Below are 18,249 nucleotides of genomic sequence, written 5' to 3'. Positions count from 1 at the left end.
GGTAAGCAAACCATGACCCATGGGTCAAATCTGACAGGCCACATTTTTTAGAAACAAAAAATTTTATTAGAACACAGACATGTTCACTGTTTACTCAGCTATGTCCCCTTTCATGCTACAACAGCAGAGTTGAATATTTGGGACAGAGACTGTGAGGTCCACAAAGCCTAAAATATATATTGTCTGACCCTTTACAGGAAATATTTGCTGACTCCTGGTCTTTTCACAACTTTTAGAAATAGGCGTCATTGTCTCTGTTTAACACAATAGAACCAAAATTTTTTAAAGGCTCTGTTCTGTAACCACTAATATGTTCTCTCAGCTGGAAAATTTAAGGAGGAAAACAACTTACTAGCCCACCCAAAAACATTTAGTGATAATGAGAAATGCCATTTTTAGGGTTGTCTGCTGGCTGGTAATAAATATTTGTTTTCTAGTTGCCAAGTCTCCAGGATAGTGCAGAAGAGGATGATATTCTGCCAAGTATGGACAAAAATCCAGCAACTCCATCATCAGTTGTCTTTCCATTGGCAAAAACTCCACAGTGTCAACATGTCAGTCCTGGCATGCTAGCCTCTGTAAATAGGTAAATGGGCATATGATACTGTAATTCTCTGCATCAGCATTTAACATTTCATGAGTTGGATAGTAGATGTCAGTAATAAGAGTTACCATTGAAAAAAATCAAGAAAGAATAGTTCTTAAAAGTCAAGGATAAACAAGTAGGGACAGTATAGGGACACAGCTCACACTTTACATCAGGAAAATTCCAAATGGATCAAAGTTTTGCATAACATATTACACTATAAAATAAACCATAAGAAACCTTGCAGGATTATTTGATAATCATTGATTAGTAAAAGTCTTTTCAAACTATGATGCAAGACTCAGAAGACACTAACAAAAAGAATCATAAAGTCAACCAGGGAAACAGTTTTCCCCTACCAACCACCATAAGCAATCAAAAGATAAACAGTGAAGAAAAAAAATAAACAGTGATCTGTCAAAAGAATATATGAAATTCATCAAAGGAAAAGGCTAATTTTCCTAATGCAGCACTCCTAAAAATTAAGAGGAAAGGAAAGCCATTCTCATGCATTACTAGTGAGAAGGTAAATTAGTATAGTGTCTCTAAGAAGCAGTTTTTCAATATTTGTCAAAATTGTGAATACACATGCTCTTTGACCTATCAGTCCTGCTTCTCAAATAGTGAATGCACAGCTTATTAGAGTATTGTTTATAATAGCAAAAGACTAGAAGCAACTCAAATTCTAGTCAGATAAACTCTGGTACATTATGTAGCCATAGAAATTAATGAAGAAATTCTTTAGGTACTATTTTGGTAAAATGTTCAAGATGTATTAAGTGAAAAAAGTTAGATGCAGTGAATTATTTGGCTGTGTGTGTACTTGCATGTTATATGTGCATATATATGTGTGTGTGTGTATGTATATATACATATATATATGTAATTGCTTTCCTTTTATTAAATATATCTGGAAGAATATATAAGAAACTGAAAAGATTAATGATCCCTACAAAAAGGAACTAAGATCACTTGTAGATGAAAATAAGAGGGAAACTTTTTGAATTTTGAACTATGTGAATACAGGAACTACTTGAAATATAAATAAAATTAAGAAAAATCAGGGGTGACCAACATTCAATAACACAGAGAAAAGATGGAAAGTAATAAATAAGAGGCCTGAAAATAAGCCATTCCATTTGACAGTCAAGCAGGACAATGCTGATTTTATGAAAAGTAATTTCCATGGTTTGAGGCAGAAGCCAAATAATAATGACTGTGAAAAAAAGTATTCAGTCCTCTCTTAGAGCTTAATGAAATTTTAATTTGCATTTACTTGGTAAAATCATAATTTTCCCCCAGCAATCCACAAATTATTTTTGGTTTATTTTTGATTTGGTATTCATTGCAAGTGAAAGTATATTGAGAGTATAATTTTGGACAAAGTTTTTGGTAAGCACTTTGGCCAAATCATCAAAAATTTTAAAATATTTATCCCTTTGGCCCTTGAATTTTGTTAGTCATTTTATGAGGAAATGTATTTGGGGAAGTATGTTATGTACATCTGTATGAACAAAGACGATCATTATGAAACAATACTGGAAATATGGAAATGACCTAAATGTCCAATAAAGTTAAATTAGAATTTGTCCATATAATAGAATAATATGTAGAATAGAATAATAGAATAATATGTCCATATAATAGAATACATATGATATATAAATATATTTAATATATTATATATTTATATATAATAGATATTATTACATTATATATAATGTAATTATATATTCATATATTTTATATAAATATATTATACATGTATATATGTGATATATTTGTACATATTTTAAATATATATTATATATAGAAAATATATTATTATATTCTATGAATCATGCCTTCAAAGAATATATTTTTTTAAGATTTTATTTATTTATTTGACAGAGATCAGAAGTAGGCTGAGAGGCAGGTGGTGGGGGTGGGAAGCAGGCTCCCCACTGAGCAGAGAGCCCAATGCAGGGTTTGATCCCAGGACCCTGAGATCATGACCTGAGCTGAAGTCAGAATTTAACCCACTGAGCCACTCAGGCGCCCCAACCTTAAAAGAATTTTTAACAACAAAGAATAATGTTCAGTTGATTATAGATTATAAACAGTATCCCAATTTACATAATATATTCAGAGAGGAAATTTCTTGACTAAAAACATCACTAGCCATTATCCCTCACTGAATGACTTTTGGTTTTTGGGTGGTTTTTGGTTTTCTTTTATATCACTTTTACAATGATGGCAATACATCTTTTTTCCCCCCAATGGAACACATGGTGGACTCATTAATATCATGAATATATCTCCGAAAACTTTGAAAAAATGAGTTTCCTAAGCCTCCTTTTAATTTTAAATAATGAAACAGTTTTTATCACTTCAGAAGTGACTTTTTTGTACAGGACAGCAGGCTCATGGGGTGCTGATCCTGAACAGCTGGCCAGGCTTATTCACTAGCTATACAGCAGTGTTTGTGGTTCACATTAATATCTTAATACAGTCATATATTTAGAAATTTCAACATGTCATAGCTTTATGGTTGCTTCCAGATTATCATAAAGGATATTTGATCATAAAGGATCTTGAACTCAAGAGAGAGAATTAGAATTGGTGTTCAGTTGGTATTTACTGTTATAAGCAAGACTACGAACCGTAGGGAGAAATGGGAACAACCAATCTGTTTAGGTTCAGTTTGTGTCTGTAACTGAGCCAAGTATTTGCTAAGAATGAGAAGGGGGAAAATAAACTAAAAAGAAACGCCTCAACATTTAGTTGGAAGCTATAAATTGAGGATTTTCATCACCAGGTATATCCTTAAAGTGGCTAACTGTTAAGATTCAATCTCGATAGGGAAGGAAATGAAGAGTAGAAGGTAGTGAGAGGTCTTAAAGGGAGTCCAGGGACAAGTCGTCTCCGTGAACTTTGGAAAAAAGAGCAAGATAATGATTGGAAAGAACACAAATGGGACAATGAGCAAGAAGCAAAACCTTAATTTCCTAGAATATTCTTACTCAGTGTTTCCTTTAAAATGTTAGGTTGAAGCGTTTTGTCCATTTCCATTAGTACACTGTTGTCTTAAGAATGGAAAAGACAGGGGCGCCTGGGTGGCTGAGTGGGTTAAAGCCTCTGCTTTCGGCTCGGGTCATGATCCCAGGGTCCTGGGATCGAGCCCCACATCGGGCTCTCTGCTCTGCTCAGCGGGGAGCCTGCTTCCTCCTCTCTGCCTGCCTCTCTGCTTACTTGTAATCTCTGTGTCAAATAAATAAATAAAAATCTTAAAAAAAAAAAAAATGGAAAAGACAAATACACTTTTCCTGTTTTTAAGTTTTTATTTAAACTCTAGTTAGCTAACATACAGATTAATATTAGTTTCAGGTGTACAATATAGTGATTCAGTACTTCCATAGGACACCCAGTGCTTAACTAGGTGGACACAAGTATGCTCCTTAGTCCCCATCACCCATTTAGCCCATCCCTCCCCCATCTACCTCCCTTTTGGTAACCATCAGTTTGTTCTGTATAGTTAAGAATCTGTTTCCTGGTTTGCCTTTCCCCACCCCACCTCCCAGTTCATCTATTTTGTTTCCTAAATTACAAGTCTGAGTGAAATCACATGGTTATTTGTCTTTCTCTTATTTTGCTTAACATGCTTTCTGGCTCCATCCATGTTGTTGCAAATGGAGATTTTAATCTTTTTTATGGCAAGGTTATATTCAATTTTATATATATGCCACATTTTCTTTATTCATCAATTGATGGATACTTGGGCTGTTTCCATGATTTGGCTATTGTAGGTGATGCTGCTCTTAACATTGCAGTGCAGTATCCCTTTGAGTTAATATTTTGTATTCTTTGGATAAACACCCAGTAGTGCCATAGCTGGATCATAGGGTAGCTCTATTTTTAACATTTTGTGGAATATCAGTACTATTTTTCACGTGGCTGTACCAGTTTGCATTCCCACCAACAGTGCACAAAGTTCCTCCTTTCTCCACATCCCCAATACCTATTGTTTGTGTTGATTTTAGTCATTCTGACAGGTATGAGGTGATATCTCGTACTTTGATTTTAATTTTCATGATGATCAGTCATGTTGAGCATTTTTTTCATGTGTTTGTTGGCCATCTGGAGTCATTGGGGAACTGTCTATTCATGTCTTCTGCCTGCTTTTTAATTGGATTATTTCTATTTTGGGTGCTGAGTTGCAGAAGTTCTTTATATATTTTGGATACTAACCCTTTATCAACTTCCCAGAAAATATACTTTTCCCCAGAAAATGTACTTTTTAAAGATCAAAACACATTTTAAATTAATTTTGTCAATTGCTATTCAGGCTGTGGAGAGAAGTATGATAGTTAATGTTGACTTAAAATTTTGTATTCAAACAGGAATGATTGTGATAAATATGTCTTTCGTATGCAAAAAAACCATAGAAGTAAAGGTGGCATTGTCTGGGGCAATATCAAGAAAAAAGTAAGTTTATTTATTCTTCATTTATTCATCACCTTTATGGAATAACTATAATATATGGCAGACTGTGAGAGTTATATGTAAAAGTTCTTGCCCTCAAAGTAGTTACTCTTAGAGAATATTATTTATGGAGGTAAAATGAAGAACCCCTTTGTCTCCTGATTGTATATTCCTTCTGACCAGATTATAGCAATTTCTTCCTCCCTCACCCATGTTGAAATATTTATATTGCACACTTGCTCTAGATTATAATTCTTCTCAGAGAGTTTGTAAACTAAACATTGGGATTACATAATCCTGTCCAATCTCTATGGGTTTCCTTTGTCCACAGGAAATGGTAGATACTTAAAATCAGCCTGGAGACTAAATTCTTTAAAAGAAATCTCCAGTATTGAGGGTGCAGACAGACTCAATGATTCTTAGATTTCCTTTTTCCAGTCCCACATTCCTGAGACCAGAGAATGAAATTGTGGTTTGTTGCAAAGGATCTGGAATCATCATAGTGAGAAAGACTTGGCTGGCTTCTAGTCTCTGTTTCACCAGTGAAAAGTTGGATTGTTTTGACAACTGTTTCACAAACTCGAATGTGGCCAAGAGTCACTTAGGGATCTTGTTAAACAGATTCTGAACCAGTAGATTTGAGATTTCTAAATTTTAAGGCTTCGGATGATATAATGTCTATGTTGCTGTCCATAGACCATACTGAGTAGTAGCAAGATCTTAATCCACTTAGTCTGTTCACATGGATAAATCTATAAGAACCCTTCCTATTAAGAATTTTTCTTTGTATTTCTGATAATCATCCTAACCAGTATTGGACTTCTTTTCTTCTTAATGTGTCAAAATGGGAGCAATCTACTGAAATATAATAATATCCTTGTGATTTAGTCCTATTTTTTTCACAGACTAGTATTTTGTAGCTAGTGTGTGAGGACAGAAAGAGCAAAGGATTTAGTGTTAAAAATTCTGATTTCAAGATTTGACTTCCCGTACCAACTTTATAATAAGACAAACTGTTTGGGCTTTCTAATCTCATTTTATTCACGTATGGTTATCATTGATGAGGGAATCATGGGTTTAGTGTCCTTGAATGATTTTGAGAGCTAAATGATAGAATAGTGGTTTTAACTCATTTCACAAGAAAAAGTACATTTATATCACAATCTGATCATGGGTTTGTATCTGAAAAGTTTGAACTATATTTACCTTTAGTACAGTGGATATACCCTGTCATATTTTCTATTCTATTCCTTTTCATTTTTTAAAGATAGGCAGCCATGGCCAAAAGTTTAAAAGTCATTGATGTAATAAGTATGTATTATACATTTAAAATTTGTCATTTAAGTTACCATTTTAGACAAGAATTTAAATTCTGCTAGTGTAATGTAATGGATTGAGTACTTAGATTTTGGCAACTGTCCAGAGGCCCACAGACTATCCCGTCACTTCTGCAGCATTAGTTTGTAATATTTTCTTATAAGTCATGTTTGCCAGCAATGGGAAAAACACTGAATAAGTATTCTTGCCGCAGATAAATTCAACTTAAAATTAGACATTTCACAGATAATTATAATGTGATTAGGTATCATTATAGGCATGTGTTCAAGGTACTTGGGGTGAAGCATGCTTATTTTGTCTATGTTTGAGGCAGAATTCACAGAAGGTACTATTTACTATTAATACAAACTTTCTTGCAGGTTGAAACGGATTTTTTAACTCCAACATCAAAGAAAGAAACCCTGTTTAACAAAGGTAAGTTATTTTTCTTTTGTAGCTTAATCTATTATGAGATAACCTCATTATTAACATGGTACATGAAATTAACTGCTCTCAAATAGGCCAGACTTAAACTATTCAGTTTCTCAGTTCTTTTCAGTTTCTTTGAAATTACTTTTAGAAGTATACTAATCTTTATTAAATTTCTCTTTACAGAATTAGGAGGAAATTCTGGTATTGGAAAACTTTTCACTAATGCTATGGAGTCTTTAGATGAAGAAGACAAAGATTATTATTTTTCAAATTCTGATTCTGCATAGTAAAAATGAGAAAATATTTCCAGGATTTTTATCAAGAAGCAGATATCTGTATCTTCTTTTGGAATATATGTATTTTCCTTATAACATACCTTCATATGAAATTGTGGAAGGTTTTAGGAGTTTGTATTCAGAATAAACATCCTCCTGTAAATATTGCTCATTGCTGCAGGTTACTAAAATTTAAGGACAGTTGTTTTGCTTGTATAGATATTTGTAAATTTCTGCAATATTAAAATATTCTAGGGGTACCTGGGTGGCTCAGGGGTTAGAGCCTCTGCCTTCGGCTCGGGTCATGATCACGGGGTCCTGAGGTCAAGCCCCATCTCGGGCTCTCTGCTCGGCAGGGGGCCTGCTCCCCCCCGCCGCCTGCCTCTCTATTTGTGATCTCTGTTAAATAAATAAAATCTTAAAAAAAATTCTAGATAAGTCTCGCTTAAGCATCCAAGTCTGCTTACTTTAAGAAAATCATGTTCCAGATTTTTTAAAAGCTTCCAAGAAAATATTGCTCCCTTTAGGAATAGGGTTGGGGAGGGAGAATGAAAAGTAGACTGGATTGCTGGGTACTGGATACTAGGTACATGAAAATGTCTGAGTTAGCATTTGTTATCACTTGGTATACAAGCCAGAATTGATTTAATGTTTAAATTACATGTTATTGAAACTAACGTGACACTCTTTCTCCAGATTTTTTTCTTAAAACTTGTGATTAGCATACCTATGAAACTATATAAATTTAATTTATTGCTTTTTCGTTATTTTATTAGGTAGAATCAGAGAACAAATTTTGTTGCATTACGCCTTATTTACATATGCAGACATTGGTCTCAAAAAGACTGGATTAGGCAAACATTCAAGTAGTTGAACTACATTGTAAGAAGTTAATAAACCATGTTATAGTGAACATTTTCTTTTCAGCTCCTTTAGAAATAGACATTATTTAGCTCATTTTGCCACTCTGTTTTGAAATTTGACATACAATATTTTTCCTGTGGTTATAGTATATATTCACTTACCCTTTCTCTCCAGTTAGATTGTTCAAATAAACTTGGTTTGGTTTTATAACATTTGTATTTTGGTTGTTGTTGTTTGATTACTGGATCATAAAAAGTAAATAAATATGCACTTTGTTATTGGTTCAGCTTGTTGCCTCAAAAATTCTCAGAACTTTTAGTAAAAAATATGTTTTCTTGTTTCTTAAGAATTTAGTCAGTAACAATCAGTTGTATAACTATTAAACTTTTGGAAACATAAGATTTGAAAAGAATATTGCTGAGATACTAGACTGAGTTCATAATTGTTTCTGCCACAAAGACTTAGATGTAGAATGGAACAAATGAAGAGATTATCTTAGTGAAATACAGTTTTATGCCAATATTTGGTATAATACCATGTTGTTTAATGTTAATGGATAGTGTTTTTAAGGAGTTAGAGGGTATTTAAATTCCATAATGGGAAACAAAAGGATAATTTTGATATAGCACAGACTTAACACCCTAAAGTGTGGCCTTCCCCCCCTTCCCAATTCCCTTTGTCCTGCTAGAACTCATTCAGTGTCCTTCCTAGTCTACTTTACTGTATCCCACCTGCCAGGTACTTGGTTAGTTCCATTTCTTTCCATCAGGTCATAAGATAAACTAGTAAGCCTTAAAGTAACCTCCAAAGGAAACTTAAAAATAGGCTTAAAGATGGATTAATAATCAGTAAGGTTGACAGTTAAGTGCTACCAATGAAAGTATAAAGAAGACTACTGCAGCTTAAATATGGATAGAGTTCTTCTGTACACGGCAAGCATAAATAAATAAAATCCTCTAGGTTGTCTCCCTCACACCAGGTTAATTAATAGAATATTTTGTCTGGTGGTTGGACACAAAGAATATGAGCACACTGGTGTCTGCATGGGAGGTGCTGCAAGGTGGTCATCATTCCCAGGTCAGTGGGAAGTTGTTGAGGAACTGCATGCTTCTGGAATGCAGCTAGGGCATGGTACCACCAAATGTCCCCCACCCCTGCACCACTGACAACAGGTAGCAGGAATAAGCCGCAGCAGAACAGCAAACTGGAGCCAGAAAGAAGCCCCTTCCTTCTACTGATAAAGCTTAAATCATGCCCACTGTAGGGAGAAATGTTCAAAAAGTCCAGTCCGTTATAGCAAGATTCCAAAGGGTAAATTTGAGCCTGAAAGAAAAATAAATCAATGCTTGCACATGAGCCAATAACTTCTAGAATTTCTCACTTTGACAGAATTATTGAACAGTAGAACTATGAAATCTGCTGCTCTAAGTAGAATTAAGAATTTATACTACCACAAAGAAGCTAAGCTCACAATTAAGGGTTAACTTTTTAGTGGGGGGGGGGGGCAGGACCTGTCTCTAATTCCTGGGTTCTGGTTCTAGATTTCCCAGTAAACTTGAATGAGTCACTTGTTTGTGGGCCTTATTTCCACCTGCTAAGAAAAGAGAAAAGAAATCTGAATTAGGGGCGCCTGGGTGGCTCATAGGTTGGGCCACTGCCTTCAGCTCAGGTCATGATCTCGGGGTGCTGGGATCGAGTTCCGCATTGGGCTCTCTTCTCGGCAGGGAGCCTGCTTCCTCCTCTCTCTCTCTCCCTGCCTCTCTGCCTACTTGTGATCTCTCTGTCAAATAAATAAATAAAATCTTTAAAAAAAAAAAAAAAATCTGAATTAGGTGAACTCTGAAGTCCCTGCCTGGTGTAAGGCAAGCAGAACTCAACTGTGAGGTTAGTTCACCTACTCTGCAGGGTAACAAGAAAACAATGAGGCAACCAGAGAATAAAGGACTCTAAATGGGGGGGGGGGAGGGGATCCATAGTTAAAGACTGACTAGGAGGGCCTCAGATATTGCAGATAAAACTGGAGACATCCTAAAATATCCATAGCATCACAGACACTATTAAGGGCACAGTGAAGTCCACATTGAACAGCTCATCTGATACTAACAAGTTTCCCAAATCTAAGCCAATACTCCACTTCTCTGAATATGATATTTCAACAACAAAAAAAGCAGTGTAGGTTGGAGTTCATACTAGCAGGATTTGACTATACTTGATTGGGAAACTTTTGATAAGATAATCATATTCAGTTAAATTTTCATCTCTCCTAGTAACTGAAGCACACTTCTAATGATAGAGCTACCATTCACATCTTACCCAATATGTAGATAGACTCAGGACATTTAAAATATTCTGTATGATAATATCATTTTTATATAGGAAAATTATTTATGACCATTAAGTTGGCAGCAGTCAGACACCTCAACCTATTATGCCAACAAATGGCAAGTACAGTGCTATAATCTCTGGAAATTTTCTAAAATACATCTCTATCCCAAGCTTCTACTTTCTTTAAAGCACCTTCAGTAAACCTTCTTTTATTCAATAAATAAGTTTCATAATCTAGTCAATCAAAATGATTACTGAATATCAGGTTTTCTTTTAAAATAATTATAATCTATATAAAAAATATATATACACAATATAAAATACATATGAAACTATTCTTTTACATATTTTAAACTGATCACCACAAACCACAATAATGATTATTGAAGTGCATTCAGTATTGCGAGAGTTCTTTTTCATAACCGAACCTGAGCAATATGATCATGCATCAGATTGTAGTCTACTTTGATTGACCATCTGGTAACATCTGCATATCAAATACATAGTGAATATATCTGTATATCTCCTCAGCCTTCTGATGAGTTACTTGTGCACATAAAGAGATTTCTTGAGGTGAGCTGAAAAATAAATGAGTAGAACTTTTGTATAATTTAATCTTATTTGCTTAAAGAGCACCAAACATAAGAGTTAATATGTCCGTAGCATGAGTTTAAATAAAAGTTATTCTATATATATAAATTCATATATAAAAATAATTTCATTGTTTTACACATGGGCCTTTGGTTTAATTAACCTATTTTCTGAAATATTCCTTTTCAAGCAATATAACAGACAAAATCTTGTAAAATTTGCAAATATCACATTTGTCTAGTTCCAAAACTAAACAGCCCAGACTCTGAGAAACTCAGAGTTTTAGAGGGGAGAAGGGTGGGATGAATGGGTGAGCCTGGTGGCAGGTATTAAGTTGGAACGTATTGCAAGCAGCACTGAGTATTATACCTAAACAATGAACTGTGGAATACTACATCAAACACTAATGATGTATTGTATGGTGACTAACATAACACAATTAAAAAAAGATAAAAAAATGCAAGCTCATGGACGGGACTGGAAGAGATTATGCGGAGCGAAATAAGTCAAACAGAGAGTCAATTATCATATGGTTTCACTTACTTGTGGAGCATAACAAATAACATGGAGGACATGGGGAGATGGAGAGAAGGGAGTTGAGGGAAATTGGAAGGGGAGGTGAGCCATGAGAAACTATGGACTCTGAAAAACAACCTGAAGGTTTTGAAGGGGCGGGGGGTGGGAGGTTGGGGGAGCCAGGTGGTGGGTATTAAGGAGGGCCCAGATTGCATGGAGCACTGGGTGTGGTGCAAAAACAATGAATACTGTTACGTTGAAAAGAAATATAAATAAATAAATATTTTTAAAAAGCAAAAAAAAAAAAAAAAAAAAGTACATTGGGGAACTTATAATACAAGTAGCCCTTGACAGTGGAGACGTTAGTATGTTGCTAGACAATATTGCTCTAACTTGACAATGAGCTCTCAATCTTTTTCTAGAGAAGGATATTGATGGGAAGGTGAACTTGTGAGGACATAATAATGTAAAGTTAAGGAACTGCTTAGTTTTCACTTTAAGAAAAAGTAAGTGCATTTTTATGTTCTTGAGATGAATCCAAAGTGAGCCTTACGACCTATGCATTTCATTGCGATACCTGTGAAATTTGTAGCTTAAATTAAAGTTGTAATTTATCTTTACTTTGGTTAAAAAATGTGATTCGTATAATAAATGATCTACCGTGTATGTTCAAAAAAAAAAAAATGTAAGCTCAAATATAAGAGCTGTCTCTCTAGCTCCCAGAAGGCTCTAAGTTCCCCAAAGGCAATGGATCGAGCCCCACCTCAGGCTCCAGTCTTGGCAGGAAGCCTGCTTCTCCCTCTCCCACTCCCCTGGCTTGTGTTCCCTCTCTTGGTGTCTCTGTGTGTCAAATAAATAAATAAAATCTTAAAAAAAATAAAAATATTAAAACAGACATACCTGTTAGTCATCTTTTTCACAGAAGAAAACCGGTGACACATATTTAATGCAGCTATGTAACTTATATTGGGAATACTTAGATAAAATTGAAGTGCCTCACATTTATTTCTGCTCACCACCGTTGGAACATGAATACCAACATTCTTTCTTTGTTCTAGTAAAGATAGTTCCTTTAGCAAATCTGCAGTTTCTTCTTGGCAGGAACTGAAAAGAATTCGGATTCCAGCACCAATTAAGGCACTCAGCAAGTTGTCGTAGCTCTTTGTTCTCCTAAACATCCTGGATATGTCTCCTAAATATTTCATATTTAGGAAAATACATTAAATTACATTAAGTAAATTACATTAAGTAATTAATTCATTAATTATAATTAACTATAATTAGTAAATTATATTAAGTAGAATCATTAATACTACATATAATCAAAATCCCAAGATCCATACCCATTAAGCAAATTAGTGCCATCTTATGCTAATGAGAAAGGCTCAACTGAAGATTTAGTGATTCTCAAGTATCTGGGAGATAAAATAGGAAGAATTATCCTTATGAGGATCTTCAGTTAGAATCAAAAAGATGAGTCAGCAGGAGAGATCTCATATTCCTAGATAATTCATTGCTAAACACCAATACCATATTATTCTAAAATTCATAATGCTAGCACTGATGAATAGCTCAAGTACTGGCTTAACTGATATAAAGTCTTACATATTTATCCCAAGAGTAACTCAAAACCCTGCATACCCATTTTAGCGTCATCCTTAATTCTTGCCTATTAAGTTACTTCCCTACCTTTCCCATTCATTTCTTTTCATATTCTATCCTCCATCCTTTTGGGGGCACTTTTCATTGCGGAAAAACAAAACAAAAATTTTTCCATAACTTTTTTTTCCTGCAACTTTTGCCATGTTACTTTCCTTTTATTCCAAATCTATTTCCTTTATAAAGGATATTTTGATAAAGAGGAAATTATAGAATTTTAGCCCTAAGAGGACTGAAGAGATAGCTTAATCAAGTCACTTGTCAGAAAAAGAAAGAAGGAAAGAAAGAGACAAGCAAACGTGGCTACTGAAAGAGCGACTTATCCAAGGCCATATAGTTTACCACTGACAGTATGGGGATAAAAAGGTACAATGTTCAATTATCAACCCAGTGTTTTATATAAACTACATTATTTCCTTTTACTTTATACTGTGTGGCTGTATAACTCTTGAATTCTTCCATACTGGCCTTTTGCCGGCATGATTTCTCTTAGTCCTCATAATATTACAAAATGAATAGAACAAGCATATTATTAACCCCTCAGAGGGAGTGATTTGTTAATGCAACGTCACATAGCTATTGTGACAATAGAATTCAGTGTGTCTTCTGATTCCATATTCCATGACCTTTTTTATCATTCTCAGGGCTCCCCCTTCAAGTAGGTACCACCCAAAGAAATTCCGTAACTGAAGCTCCTATGCACCCATTTCAGCTCCCTAATAAGAATACCTGAGTATTCAACTGAACTCTCTTTACACCTCAAATCTGCTCTTCTCTGATAATCATAATTAATAAAAAGCAGCACTACCTAGTGCCCAGTGAAAGAAATCAGTTGATTCAAGGGTAATTCTTGCCTCCTTCCACCAACTACTGCCAATCCTGCCTCCTAAATCCCCTAAATCCTCCTCCTTTTTCCCACTACTGCCTTAAGGTCCTATCCTTTCTGAAGCCCCTGAAAAAAATGCATGACTGGTTTACTTGCCTTCAATTTCTTACCCTTTAACTCTCAAACTGCCTTTAAACACAATGACTAAAAAAATCCAAAAATAAACCTATTTATGAAGCAGCTAATGATAATTGCATAAAATAAATATAATGACTAATGAAAAACATTATGGCTTCATATAAACACATAAAGTGACATTTTTGAGTCAGGTATTTATATTTTAAGAGTTTCCAAATACTGATAGCAGAGTGAATTAAACAATAATCTAGTTCCTTTACAGCTTTATAAACAAAAACATTTAAAAACACAAACCTGTTTTTTCTCTGTCCTTCTCCACTATCACACATATTCTTTCAAACATGCTCTGTAGGTACTGGATCTGGTCAATGAGTTTGTTCTTATTGATACTATTTAACATCTCAGATTGAGACCTCCTTTCCACCACCATGCGGTTGCTCACAATGTAATCACAGCCATTAAGAGGACAAACCTCTACTTGTAAGCCATGAATTGCTCTTAGGGAAGAAATTACTTCTGATCCAGAAGTGATTTCACAACTATCTACAAGAATACAAGTTCTTTGGCCTTCCTGTGGAAGTCTAAGAGAAGCATATGTGCCAGCCAAATGTGGTCTTGAATTGGAACAATTTGCCACGGAAGTTCTCAAATCCTCCAGAGTATGACCAACCTGAAAAGGCGGAAAATATTGGTGACTATCAGGTTAAATATTAGTGCCATAAACTTCTAACACCTGAAACTTATTTTCCTTACTGATATTATTTCTTCTTTTTAACTGTTTTTTTCTTCCTTCAACATGATCAAAGTGACTATGTAACATGAAGGACCAAGCTACCACTTCACACCTAGTAGGATGGCTAAAATGAAAAACAAAACAGTAAAATAAGTGTTGTCTGAATGTGAAAAAACTGGAACCTACATTGCTGGTGGGAATGTAAAATAGTTTGGCCACTGTGGAAAACAGTTTGGAGGTTCCTTAAAAGTTAAACACAAGGGGCGCCTGGGTGGCTCAGTGGGTTGAGCTCCTGCCTTCAGCTCAGGTCATGATCCCAGGGTCCTGGGATCAAGCCCCACATTGGGCTCTCTGCTCAGCATGGAGCCTGCCTTTCTGCCTATTTGTGATCTTTGTCTGTCAAAAAAATAAATAAAATCTTAAAAAAAAAAAAAAAAACACAGAATTACTGTATGACCCAGTAATTCTACTCCTAGGTATATACCAAAAAGAAGTGAAAATAGAGACTCAGATATTTGTTTGCCAATTAATTTTGGAAAATTCTCAGTCATTGCCTGTACAAATAGATCTTCTAACCTATTCTCTCTTCTCCTTAATTCCAATTATGTGTATCTGAGATTGTTGGACACAGTCCCAGAGCTCTTGGATGCTCCATGCTGGGGTTTTTTTATTCACCCTTTGTGTTTCATATTGGGTAATTTCTATTGACCAAGCTTTAAGTTTGTTCTCGTTCCATGATTGTGTTGCATCTACTGATGGGCTCATTAAAGATATTCTTCATCACTCTTAGTATGCTTTCCATTTCTAGCATTTCCACTTTCTTGTTTTTTATATTTTCCATTTCTGGAATGATGGTCTCTTTCTCTTCATGCATGTTTGTTTTACTTTTCCACTAGAACCTTTAATATATTAATCAAGATTATCTTAAAATACTTATCTGGTATTTCCAACATCTGAGTCATACCTGAAAGTTCTTGGGAATGTTTTCTTCTTCTATATATCTTGTAACTTTTGGGTGAAAGCCAGACATCTTGTGTAAGGTAGTAGTAATTCTAGAAACAGCTATGCTTTTCTTGGGGGGGGTGGGGACTAGGCCTTTAGTGTGTGGTGTTTAACCAATCTAGTCAAAAGTTGAGTTTAGGGTTTTGTTTTGTCTTTAAAGATCTTATGTGTCAGAAAGAAAGCACGCACATACAAGCAGGGAGTGGCAGGCAAAGGGAGCAGACTCCCTGCTGTGGAAGGGGCCTGATGTGGGACTCAGTCCCAGGATCTTGTGATCATGACTGGAGATGAAGCAGATGCTTAACTGACTGAACCACCCAGGCATCCCGGTTTTGATTAGCCTAGAGACTTTAAACTCCCATAGTGTTACTTTGTATTTAGGATGGGGACAGGGTTCTGCCGATGATTTTTTGAAATGTTCTCTCAGCTTTAGATCTTCTCCGTGAGCCTGCACCTCAGTGATGTTCTCTCTTTATACTACCTTGTCCCTGTCAGCAGTTGATTGTTTTTGTTACTTAGTGCTTGCTAGCCTGCTTGGAGAGAATGTTGGACACATGAGGTGGCATGGCGGCAGCAGGGCAAGTGGTGGTGGGGGAGGGAGGGAAATTCTTCTTTCCTTCTTTCCTGCTTCAGCCTGAGCTGGACTTTTGTCCCTCAGTCTCAGAAATAGGATCTGCTCAGTGATCCTGCCCTCCTTCCTCCCAGTGGTTGAAGATCTCTAATTCTCTAGGCCCAAGATGTTTTCACGCTTCTGTCTCAGGTATAGAATGTTTTTTCTTTTTGCCTTCTTCCATCTGCAAAGGGTCTTTCACCTAGGCTCTGAGGTATAGCTATAAGGTCTGCTACTCATCCCCAGCAGCTTTTTGTTCTATAGGAGAAATAGGGGAGAAAGGAAACAGATGGGGTTTGCTGCCTTTTCTATAGTAACTGCAAGTCACCTTCCCAAAGGCCTGGCATTAGCAAAGGAGGCTTTTTCTGATTCTGTCTTTCCTGTGAACACCTGATTGAGTCTATGAAGACTAGCCCATGAGGAGTTATGAATTCCTCTCTGTGTGTAATTCCCAGTGGTTCTAAATTTTCATGCTAGTTTATTGCCTTCTGCAATTTATTAAAGTTTTAGCTTAGTCTTCTTACCAAAATATACAGTACCCAGTAACTTTAGCAGTAACTGTGCCAAATCAACTAGTCTCTCAATGGAAGCACTTGTCTTTCCTTAGAAATAAGGCTCATCTACAACCTCAGCTCCACAATAGTTTCAAGTAAAACCATGATTCTGTGGATTATCTGGCTTTTTGTTGCTGCTGTGACTAGGAAGGGAACAATGTTCTTTCCAGTTTTCCACACCCTAAACTAAAGATGGAAGTCCTAATCACTCAAAAATAATCTTCAAAATAATTCAGTATTCAATTTAAAAAAAAAAAACTGCATTAAAGAAACAAAAGAGAATATTTAGAATACTTAGTTATTTTGAAGTAGAAAACTGTTTCCTAAACATAACACTGAAGTTCAGAAACTGTAAAGAAAAAAATTGAGACTGTATAAAAAAGTTACCTCTTCCCAAGGCAAAATCCACCATCAACAAAAATGTACCTCATGTTCTCACCCCTCCTACTTCAAGTGAGAATAATCATACTACGTTGAAATGGAGTATAAGTAACAGAAGAAAATTGAAAACACCTTTCTATAAAAAATCTATTCGTCCTTTTTCAGTCCTCAAAGTATTACTAGATGTATCCATTTTTTAGAGCATGCCAATGTAGAAATGTAGTTAGTGCTTCTAATTTCCAAAGGATTGTGCATATACAGATCTTTCTCAAGTATGAGATAGGATTACCTCTCAATAAATCCATCATAAATTGAAAAGATTGTTAAGTAGCAAATGCATTTAATGCACCTAACCTACTGAACATCATAGCTTACCTTATACTTTAAAATTGCTCAGCATACATACATTGGCCAATGCTGGGAAAAACCCATCTGATTTAAAGCCTATTTTACAATAAAAGTGTTGAATATCTCTTGTAATTTATTGAATACTGTACTAATTGTGTAAAACAGGATGGCTGTATGGGTAGAGAGAGTTACAAGTGTATTAGTGGTTCACACTCACAATTGTGTAGCTGACTGGAAGCTGCAGCTGCCAACATGACCTCAGAGTATCAAACTATAGGTTGCTGGCCCAGGACAAGATAAAAAATTCAAAATCTTAAGTAGGGTTTCTACATAATGCATATTGTTTTCACACCCATCATAATGTCAAAAAATTAAGTTGAACCATCTTAAACCCAGGGGCTTACTATGTACTTTGACCCTTGGGATTATTATCTTTATACTATAGCTAAAGATACTGAGGCTCAGAGAAATTAATTAGCCTCGAGTTCTATTACAAGACTTAATCTAGTCACCTTTATTCTAATTATGCCTTGAAGAAATAACTTTGTGCAAAAAAGCCTGGGGAAAGTTTAAAATTGGAAACATCCAGATGCCTGGGTGGCTCCGTTGGTTAAGCCTCTTACTCTTCAGG

General features: G+C 35.4%; 2 protein-coding genes across 2 annotated transcripts in view; one reads left to right on the top strand and one right to left on the bottom strand.

Annotated features, from left to right (window-relative positions):
• The window catches only part of MIS18BP1 (MIS18 binding protein 1), a 47,301-nt gene extending 39,080 nt beyond the window's left edge, over window positions 1–8,221 (top strand). Inside the window, exons 13-16 of the mRNA XM_059182012.1 lie at window positions 438–586; window positions 4,966–5,050; window positions 6,745–6,799; window positions 6,980–8,221. Of these exons, the coding sequence (XP_059037995.1) occupies window positions 438–586; window positions 4,966–5,050; window positions 6,745–6,799; window positions 6,980–7,083 (393 nt within the window). The 3' untranslated portion in view covers window positions 7,084–8,221. The remainder of the gene's footprint in view (window positions 1–437; window positions 587–4,965; window positions 5,051–6,744; window positions 6,800–6,979) is intronic.
• Window positions 8,222–8,338: 117 nt separating this feature from the next.
• The window catches only part of FANCM (FA complementation group M), a 65,923-nt gene continuing 56,012 nt past the window's right edge, over window positions 8,339–18,249 (bottom strand). The window contains exons 21-23 of the mRNA XM_059182011.1: window positions 14,285–14,660; window positions 12,268–12,559; window positions 8,339–10,838 (exon numbers count right to left, since the gene is read on the bottom strand). Coding sequence (XP_059037994.1) covers window positions 10,721–10,838; window positions 12,268–12,559; window positions 14,285–14,660 — 786 coding nt within the window. The 3' untranslated portion in view covers window positions 8,339–10,720. The remainder of the gene's footprint in view (window positions 10,839–12,267; window positions 12,560–14,284; window positions 14,661–18,249) is intronic.

This window comes from Mustela lutreola, chromosome 7 (assembly GCF_030435805.1).
Source record: "Mustela lutreola isolate mMusLut2 chromosome 7, mMusLut2.pri, whole genome shotgun sequence".
NCBI lineage: Eukaryota > Metazoa > Chordata > Mammalia > Carnivora > Mustelidae > Mustela > Mustela lutreola.
This window is presented reverse-complemented; position numbering and strand designations above follow the sequence as displayed.